The following is a 10,873-nucleotide window of genomic DNA, read 5'->3' as shown; positions in this document are numbered from 1 at the left end:
GCTTGATGTTAGGCTTGTGTTTCGTAAAGGTAAAAATGCTTTATATCGTCTGATAGCCTTCTACTCATAAAAAAACAACAACATGACAATGATATAAATTAATATAATAATGTATTTGTTATATAATTGAACAGCAGATAACACAGAACGTATAAAAATAACAAAAAACATCAGAGAAGAAGAACAATAAGAACACATCGATCACAACGCTTCACAAACACTCAAACACAATTGATGCAAACACTGAGCACCTTGGCTGTGCATTTGCCACACACAGCATCCCCACACTTGACACATTTGCAGAACGTTTTATTCTGCATGCAGTGCGCCTTCACCATGCAGGTCATTCTCCTGCGCTCTTCTGCACCAGCACCGCTGAAGGGCAGGTCCGCAAGTGGTGGCGCTTTTGATGCCATCCACTCAGCGCGCAGCTCGTGTGCCAGCTGGAGCATGAAGTCCCTTCTCGGTATGTTCTCCTGGCTCATGCAGCTCCTGTACAGCACCCAGGCATTGATGGCAGCGAGATCCAGCACATTATAAAAGACAGCAACGGGCCATCTACGCGTGCGACCTGAGAGAAACATAGGATTTAGTCAAAACGATTGACCAATGCAGTGTTTTCTATAGGCCAAAAATAATAATAATAATAATAATAATAATAACAATAACAATAATAGTCTACCTTTCACCGAATATTGGCGAGCCATTTGATCGAGCACGTCAACCCCCACTTTTGAGTGGTTGTAGTATTCCACAGTCTCTGGCTTTTTCTTTCTTTCTGTGGAGATGGCCACATGCTGGTGTTGCGTGCTGAGTATTGTCACGTTTCTCCTCGGCTTGCACTGGTAGACTGAGAGCACCATTTTGTCGCTCTTCAGCACCTTGGTGCTGAACAGCTCAGATCTCCCTTGCACAGAGGGTGGGAGCTCCCGCTTGTTGCGCTTGATGGTTCCCACTAGGCTAGTATTTTTGGCGAGAAGCGCTTTGGCGAGAGGGATGGAGGTAAAGAAATTGTCTGCGGTTATATTTCTTCCCTTACCAACAAAGGGCTCCACCAGCCTCAGCACCACGTTCTCTCCTAGCCGTTGATACTCAACTTCCTTGACATGCTTCACGTTTAGAAATTTCACAAATATCTGTTACGGTTCTTCCACAAAACGTTCACATGTAAGAGGTTTATCTCTCATCCAGAACAATGGAAACCTTTGATCTCTGGACGCCTCATTAGCTCAAATACAAACACCTGTGTAATGGAACACGATGATGTCATCACTCCAACTGACATGGTTCAAGGCTCTTTCTGCATGTCAGTCTTTATGCATGACGTTGTTTTTGATAATGGATCCTGACCACTCACATTTGTACACTGTGAACAAATTATATTATTAAACAAATATATAACATAAATACAAAAAATACTCTAATTTAGTCTCTTTTCCAGCGCTCTTCATCGGTAACTTTAGCATTTCTGAGTGTCCTTGAACACATCAATATTAGCAGATGCGTCACACCAAGCCCGGGAGATTTATTCTGCTCTGACTACTGCTAGGTAAGTTCATGTATCCATAAACACCTGAAGTTTAAAGTGTCAAATGAACTCTTTTTAAAAGTACAACACACTGTTTGAGTTTGTTCATAGACTGTTTATTGGCGTGAGAACTGATATTAATTTACACATTAAAGGAAACAGCTTCTTAGCAGCGTATCCAGCCTTAGCCCGTTAGCATTGTGCTAACGGGCTAACAGCTAGCAGCGTTGTGTTACCCCGATAGCATTGCGCTAACGCTGCTAGGCTGCTAGCTAAGTTAATCTCTCCCTAAACAGTTGAACTTTAAAGTGTCAAATTAACTCTTTTTCAAAGTATAACACACCGTTTGAGTTTGTTCATAGACTGTTTACTGGCGTGACAACTGATATTAATTTACACATTAAAGGAAACAGCTTCTTAGCAGCGTATCCAGTCTTAGCCCGTTAGCATTGCGCTAACGGCAGGCCTGGAATTTCGTCATTTTAGGGGCAAGGCCACTTGGCCTTTTGAGTTGTCAATTTTTTAAGGGCACAAAGGCCAAAAGCCAGGGCACCAAGGCCATAAATTAAAACAATGATTTAACATACGATATGAAGTGACTACGATTGTATATGCATTTACAATACTTTTATATATATTTATTAAGCATCATCTTATCTTTGACAGCTAACAACACAGCGCTAACTGCCTAGCACTAGATAATAATAAAAAAAGAACACAACTGCAACATAACTTATCCAAGTAGTAACAAAAACACTTCAAAATATTATAATTATGCATTACCATACGAGCAAGAAATAGTAATGTTATCCATAAAATTACACTTAAAGCTGGACAAATGAAAAACTTAACGGCAAACAGGATCATCACAAAACCTTACCTCACCTCAGCCTTTTCTTGAGCGGAGAATCAGCTAGCTAGGTCCTAGACCGTCCTACGCACACGGACGCGTGAGGGGGTGGGCGGAGATAGGTCCTAGACTGATGTCAACTGTCATCATAGACCAGGGGTGGGGAACCTTTTTTCTCTCAAGGGCCATTTCAATTTTTACAACATCCTTCGAGGGCCGTACAAATTATTGAACTCAACGTCTGCTTAAAAAACTCAAATCACAGCCCATTCATTTCGCGTTTCTTTCATGCTGTGCAAAGAAAAAGCAACCTCTTAATCCAGATATTTGACCATGACCCGCGCATTCATGCACCGTGGCATGACCACCAAAACAGAAAGATATGGATACAAGATGTGTGCAAATGTATTTAGTTTCATATCCATGTGGACATGATTTAAGTGTGTGTGTGGGGGGGGGGGGGGGGGGGGGATCTAACCTCATCTAGGGGGGTTTGGGGGCATGCACCACCAGGAAGATTTTTTTTTAATGTTGAAGTTAAAAGCATCAATCTGGTGCACTTTGAGAGCAACATGAAGAGATCTATGGATACATCTCTCAACACCCATATGAAACAGAACAGTAAGCAGATCTTTTTCTTTATGGATATTTTACAAATCACTTCCCTTTTAAACTGTATAATTGTTTATTAATAACAACTTTTTTTTACTGTCATATTAGTATTGTATACCTGTTTACTTTATTCTCTTATTTTTCTATAACTATAATGATCATATAAAGATGTGCCTTTACCTCACTGGTTGGAGAAAAAGCTTCTTATATTCGTTAGCATAGCTAGCTAACCAGATGCTAATAACAACAAAGTTATTGACTGTATGATCAGTATGACAGATGAACAGATTGCCACTGGGCTTTCAACTAAAGACACAGCCACGCAAAAACTGCTGCATGTGTACAGCTCCTTATGGGTACTGCAATTTCTGAAGTCCCGGCCCGGAGCCGCGTTCTGGTGCTCTCTGTTAGAACTACACTCCTGTCAGACGAGACATATACCACGTGATGACACGTTAGGCTCGTGTTGTGTTCAAGGACCCTGACCTTGGCCAGGAAAAACAAGCTTGTTTAATTATTTTGCGGTCTAGATTTCTTGAATCTTTTTCTTTTTTGCGTGTGTTTATAAATTACCTCGAGGGCCGTACCAAATGGTCTCCCGGGCCGTATACGGCCCGGAGGCCGGAGGTTCCCCACCCCTGTCATAGACCGTCCGAGCGGTGCATTCCAGGCTCAAATCAAGTGCACCGCTGATTTTTTTTTCCTCCTTCAAAATATGCTGGTGTTGAAGCCGTGTCAGAAAAGAGGCAGACTGCTAAACCACAAAACTTAGTCAGAGAGGGCATCAAGGCCACTGTGGCCTTATGGCAGATATCATTTTTAAGGGCACAAGGCCAAAGTGGGAGGGCACGAGGGCCATGGCTAACGGGCTAACAGCTAGCAGCGTTGCGTTAGCCCGTTAGCATTACGCTAACGGGCTAACGCTGCTAGGCTGCTAGCTAACTTAATCTCTCCCTAAACAGTTGAACTTTAAAGTGTCAAATGAACAATAGTTTCTGGATATAGTTGTTTTATCACTTGTTCTTTCACAAAAATTACTTTACAGATGTAGCCATTCATTTCAGACAGTTTGAAACGCGAGGGCCGTGATTGGTACGTGATCTGCCCTCGCTCAAGGGAAAACCTCCAGCTTGACTTGAGACCGCCCCCGTGATAGATAAATGTAATTATAATGAAGCTGGCTGCAATGGATCATTGATCCACCAGGGAGTGCAGTGGGGTTCCACACTGGAGCCCATGTGAAATAAAGTCAGATACAGTACGCTGGATGTACAGCGGAACTTTGTTAAGATCCATATGTCACGGATATCATACTACTGTGCTAAATAAGAGACATGTAATCATTTACAAAACATCACCATGTTGTTATTTAACAAAATAATTTTGTTATTTGAAAAAAAACAACGGAAGGAAAGCCAGCCCGGCTCTCGATTTTTAATCCTAATTTAATCATCATCTTCACCACGATCATTTATGTTTATGTTCGCCGAATTGACAGGAAATCACTGACACATATGAATATACTGTATTCAACTTCATTAAAACGTTATTAACGTGCCGAAACTCAGTAATTCACCAAAAATATGTATATTTTAATAGAGCCTCGTCGATCGATCAGGATCCCAAAGCGTAGCGGAGGGATCCTCATCTGGATGAAGGGTGTTATTTTCCCCATAAGGAACAAGTCGCTGCAAATTATCCCGCTTATTACATGGCCACATTCTCAACAAACTAACGACATGACTCCCAATATTAATTGAAATGCTTTTATGGATTTAGAAAATGTTTTTATTAATTTAAAAAATAGTTGTATGTATTGATTTAAATTGAAATGCATCCGCTAAGAAAAATAGTCCGTTGTTACAGTTTTTTAAACAGTCTGAATGAAACAGCAGCTCTCAGCTGTGTATTTACACAACTAATGGCCCATCAACCACAGCTCTCTCCCCCCCTCCCCCCATGATCTTTCTTCTCCAGCAGCTAAATTAACAGTAGGTTACTCTGAGTGACCATAGACTGTATGTGACAAGCTTACAGTTAGTGACGTAACAACACCATAAAAGCTGGTGGGTTGAAAGCAATACGGGAGGTAAAAATAACTAGAATAATTGTGATTTATTTATTGTGGCTTTTATGTTTTTTGGTACATTATTAATAGTAACATAGCTGAACATGGTATTGCACATTTAGCTTTGAGTATTACTGACCTGAGATGTTTTTATTACATGAATTAAGGTGACTGAGGCTTTTTAACATACAGGGATGCAAACTCATCAGGTATGAAAAAGGTGACAAGGATCCGAGCCCCCGGCTCCCCCACCCCACGGAATAACAGAGGATTTTAGCAGTCAGAACAACTAAAGCAGCAGTGTTAATAATAACAGAAACACCAAAGAGTCACATCTAATAGAAATATATAAAAGCATTTATTTTAAATTGTGTAGCAGTCAGTTTATAATTCTGGCAGCACTGTTGAGCATTTTGAAAATGTATTTGTATGCCTCTGTGCAAGGCTTAAGTCTTTTTATCTTTATAGCCACATGGTGTAAAGTAACTAAGTTCATAAACTCAACAAGTACTATACTTGGGAAAAATTTTGAGATACTTGTACTTTATTTAAGTATTTCAATGTTTTGCTACTTTGTTCTTCTACCCCACTACAGTTCAGAGGTACATGGTGCACTTCTACTCCACTACATGTATTTAATACCTTTAGTTACTTTACAGATGTGGATGAATGATGTGAAATATAATCAAGTGTTAATTCCGACTTTAGTTCCACCTGGAGTAAATCCACAAGCTATCCTGCAGTATACAAAGTCATTCAAACTAGCTGCACCTTTACCAGCTTTGAGAACACTTTCATGATCAATCATTATAAAACATATCATATATATTATTCTGAAATGGACCAATGCACAATGACTACTTTTACTGTCGCTACTTTCACTATATTTTGATGATAATACTTTTCTACTTTTACTTGAGGAACATTTTGAATGCAGGACTTTTACTGTAACAGAGTATTCCTACACTCTGGGACTATTACTTTTACTCAAGTACAAGATCTGAGTACTTCTACTTTTACTCAAGTACGAGACCTGAGTACTTCTACTTTTACTCAAGTACAAGATCTGAGTACTTCTACTTTTACTCAAGTACAAGACCTGAGTACTTCTACTTTTACTTTAGTACAAGATCTGTGTGCTTCTACTTTTACTCAAGTACAAGATCTGAGTACTTCTACTTTTACTCAAGTACAAGACCTGAGTACTTCTACTTTTACTCAAGTACAAGATCTGAGTACTTCTACTTTTACTCAAGTACAATATATATATACTTATACCACCTCTGTTTATAGCCTATTAAAAAAACTATTAGAAATAGAAGGCTAAAGCTAACGTTAGCAGATAGTGACAATGTATGCTAGCTAGCTAGCCCAACGATTCCTTAAATAATATTGCCACAGAAAAACTTTTCAGTTCACATCACGCTCTGCCGCTCCGACAGGGAGTTCTGCTCTGAACACCTGAACGGCCCGTTCTAACAGCTGTTCACCAGCGGTCCAGTCTGTGCCACAGTGACTCCGGACGCACAGTTAATATTAACGAACGCACCCGTAGGTAATGTAGCTGCTGAAGCTAGACCATCATCTCGGAGCAGCAGAGCCTTATTATACATCCACCATAAGCAGAGCCGACAGGCAGGAAGACTCGAGCACACAGCTCGCACTTCATTATAATATATAAAAAAAGCATACCATGCGTGTCATGATGGCACATGACAGCTCACGGCCGCAGATTACTCCGGGTCCCAGCCCCCCCCATACCCCAAAAATATTTTTATTGCAGATCTACATGAATCACACAAACGACTTATTTTGGATTCAAATTTCGCCGAAAGGTGACAAGTTTGCATCACTGAACATAGACAGAGCACAACTGAAACATAACATCTGAGATGTAACAACATAATACACTTTTTGGGGATGCTTGGGATGTGAGTGAGGGACACGGCTTAGAATGGGCGTGTCGCCTGGCAGGACAGGAGAGTGTGTGCACCAGTCTGCCTTGATCTATGAATTCATGTCCGTGACACTCACTGCTGCCCACAGCTGTTTTATAGAAGGAAATTCCTTCACTTCATGAAAGTGTTTTAACCACACACACCTCTACACACACATGACGGGTGTTATTTTCCCCATAAGGAACAAGTCGCTGCAAATTATCCCGCTTATTACACGGCCACATTCTCAACAAAGTAACGACATGACTCCCAATATTAATTTAAATGCTTTTATGGATTTAGAAAATGTTTTTATTGATTTAAAAAATAGTTGTATGTATTGATTTAAAAAATAGTTGTATGTATTGATTTAAATTGACATGCATCCGCTAAGAAAAATAGTCTGTTGTTACCGTTTTTTAAACAGTCTGAATGAAACGGCAGCTCTCAGCTGTGTATTTACACAACTAATGGCCCATCAACCACAGCTCTCTCCCCCCCTCCCCCCTTGATCTTTCTTCTCCAGCAGCTAAATTAACGGTCGGTTACTCTGAGTGACAAGCTTACAGTTAGAAACAACACTATCATTGCAAGTGACCCTCAGTTAGTTGACTTTTATGTTCAACTGCTAAATTCGTTACTGATAAAAAAGGGCTTCTACTGTACCTAATTACCTTAACAAGAACCGCCAGAGGTTTTTGTATAGGCCTACCTAAAACCGTCAAATCCCGCTATTAGAATGCAATTTTTAACAACATAAGGTGCTACATAACAAACTTTCAGGAAAAGTCACGGACTGGGAGACTTTAATATTTTATTGAAAAAAAGTGACATTGCACACACACAACACACATCACACAAATTGGCCCGATTGGCGGTTCTAGTGTTAAATAAACTCACTAATTAATGAAACCAGTTCAATACGCATTATTCTTATTCTTATCATTCTTTATGGGCGCAGAAATAGTCTTAAAATCAGATCTGTTTTTTAAATGAAATCTGACGGCAGGCAGTTAGCTCTGATCACCTATGATAAATGCGCCGCACCTAATCGCTGGCCATTCAGCCACAGACACTGTTCGAAATGGGGGGGAGCTAGGGGAGCTTGGCTCCCCCGAAGAGGGAAGGAGGTCCCCTGAAGGCCGACTTTGAGATAAATAGGGGGAGCCCAAAACAATCGTGCATATTTGTGTCACACAGATTAGAAATGTTGAGTTTCTGTAAATAACAGTTATAAAAGTTAGAAATAAATAATAGTTATTGTTCATTACAGTTTCTGAATATTTGTTTTATATTTGTGAATATGTCTGGGTGTTGCCATCTGTACATGGCAGCGCTTTATTCTTACTTACGTTGCTATGGTTATGGCGGTTATGGCGGTGATGCCGGCGCAGTATTTGAAATGTTCATATTGATATTTTTTTAACTCTGGCTTTGTAATAAAAAATATGGCAAAACGAAAACAGCCAAGCGTCACAGCTTTTGGATTCACAAGCAAAGAAGCGAAGGAGTCTAAAAATGACAACGTGAACGGAAAACAACTTTTAGTTGGCCGGCTGTAAGCGGCGTTAGGGTCGAGCTTGACAGCTCCACACCGAGGGAGAGGCCTGCCGATGCGGAGCCTGAAGAGGCTTCAACAACGGCCACATCCGCCGGCATAGTGACACCGTCTGTATTAGTAGAAGAGTGTTTTTATAGCAATTGATCGCATCCGCGCTGCTGCGCCAGTCAACAGAGCGTGCGTGTGACATATTTAGTAGCAGGAGGTGCTCTGAAAAATAGGGCTCCCCGAAAGCAAATGGTGAATTCGAACACTGGCCACAGAGGTCCCTCTATACAAATCAAACTGTAGACGGTGTGAAAGCACCTATTGTTTTAAATAATGGTCGGAATGTGACCTGTGAGCCTTCTGAATTACCGTGGGACAGCACATTCTAAACTAAAATGTTCAATCAATAAAGTAACATCTTATCTTATCTTAATAATATCTTCATATTAATAATAATAATAAATCATACAGTATGTGTCCGAAAGTGAGCAGGAGGAAGCAAACACAAAAATATACAAAAAATATACTGCATATTAAAGCAAACGATTGTAAAGGTTAACGTATGAGCATAACAAATAAAGAAGTGTAATGTAAACATTTACATTATAATTATGATTATTTAATATATAAAGACTATATATTATTGAATTACAAGATTAGATATACTTTAGTTGATCTAAAATATTGATGTGTTCAAATGCTCTTCAAAACACACCTGAAAGTCCATGAAACTTGTCTTTCTGTATTTGTGAATGAAGCGCCATCTCCTGGTTAAAACCTGAAATTGAAAATCTGGCAACGCCCTCTTGGAAAATAGTGGGAGGGCTTAACATTCCTCTATACTGGTCTTTGGCAGGTCGTAGGCAGGAAGCTGTAAGCTGGAGTCTGAAATTCAGTGCTACATCTGTATTTTTGTTCACCTTTTCACTTTGTGGTTTTACAGAATATATTTGTTAGTAATTGATTCCAACAGTTTTATGTAGTTTTCATGTATTGTTTGACAGATTTTCACTCGTGTTTTTACTGAATATAATTTGTTAGTAATTGATTAGAAACGTTTCATATAGGTTTTTTCCCCCATGTTCTGGTTTTTGAAAATAAAATTTGCCAAATGTTACTATTTCAGCAGTTATTTTTGCATTTTCAACTTTTCCTACGAATAACATTCTACATTCAAAGCCTTACATCTTTAACATTATTTATACATTTGGAGTTTCATGCTACTTTTTAACTTAATATTCATTCATATGGAAACCATTCAGTCATCCAAATATTCCTGATTATTCACTTTCTTCTTATACATTATATTTCAGCATAAAGCATTCCCACTAGCAATTTCTTCAGGAATTGCATTCTCTAGTTTAGTCAGTTATTTATTTCATAGACACTAAAGCATGCATGCACAATGTGGCACTGCAATCTTCTGTTGTTGCTTATTTAAATTGTTACAATAATTGACCAGAAACCAACCTGTTGAATATTATAAACATCTGCATCAGACAGCATATGCAAATCTCACACTACTAAGGCAGCCTGCGGTTCCACCAGGGGCGTCAATCCCGGGGGGGGGGGGGGGGGGGGTTCGTCCCCCCCTAGCTTCAGATTGGACACCCCTAAGTCATTTAGAATAATAAAAATAAATGTTAAAATTATTAATATTTTGATAATAAATCAGTAAAATCAGGCAAAAAAAAGAATTAAATAACATAACCCTAACCTAACCCTAACCCTAACCCTAAAACCGAAATAAAGTAACCAAAAACCGAAAAGAAACTAACAAAATCCGCCATTATCCGGCAAATTTTCGCGCACAATTTCGGAGCGCACGACGACTCAGAAGTTTTTTTTTTCTCTTGAGCACCTACCGCTATAAATGTCTGTGCACGCCACTGCTCTGGGGCAACTGTATGCTGATCTGATGCACGTCGTAGCTCGGCTGGGGCTGATGTTGATGGCTCTGGGGCAACTGTATGCTGATCTGATGCACGTCGTAGCTCGGATGAGGCAGATGTTGATGGCTCTGGGGCAACTGTATGCTGATCTGATGCATGTCGTAGCTCGGATGAGGCAGATGTTGATGGCTCGGGGGCAAATCTATGCTGATCTGATGCATGTCGTAGCTCGGATGAGTCAGATGTTGATGGCTCTGGGGCAACTGTATGCTGATCTGATGCACGTTGATTACTTCACTGGCTTATTCTTTCAAAAATGTAACTCAAATCAGAAATAATTCCTGCATTTAGCGTGTGTGAAATAACAGTATACACATTACAGATGTAATTATTAATTAGTTTCAAATGATAATACTTTTCAGGGTTAGGTCCGGTCT

General features: G+C 39.8%; 1 protein-coding gene across 1 annotated transcript; it reads right to left on the bottom strand.

The window, feature by feature from the left end:
• Positions 1-221: 221 nt before the first annotated feature.
• On the bottom strand, positions 222-10,657 carry LOC307044572 (piggyBac transposable element-derived protein 4-like; the record flags this gene model as incomplete). The annotated part of the gene is made up of 3 exons (XM_079689882.1): positions 222-571; positions 683-1,109; positions 10,430-10,657. The coding sequence occupies 3 exons, from the start codon at positions 10,655-10,657 to the stop codon at positions 222-224; spliced, it is 1,005 nt and encodes a 334-aa protein (XP_079546008.1).
• Positions 10,658-10,873: the final 216 nt, after the last annotated feature.

This window comes from Notothenia rossii (genome assembly GCF_949606895.1).
Source record: "Notothenia rossii genome assembly, chromosome: 6".
Taxonomy (NCBI): Eukaryota; Metazoa; Chordata; class Actinopteri; order Perciformes; family Nototheniidae; genus Notothenia; species Notothenia rossii.
This window is presented reverse-complemented; position numbering and strand designations above follow the sequence as displayed.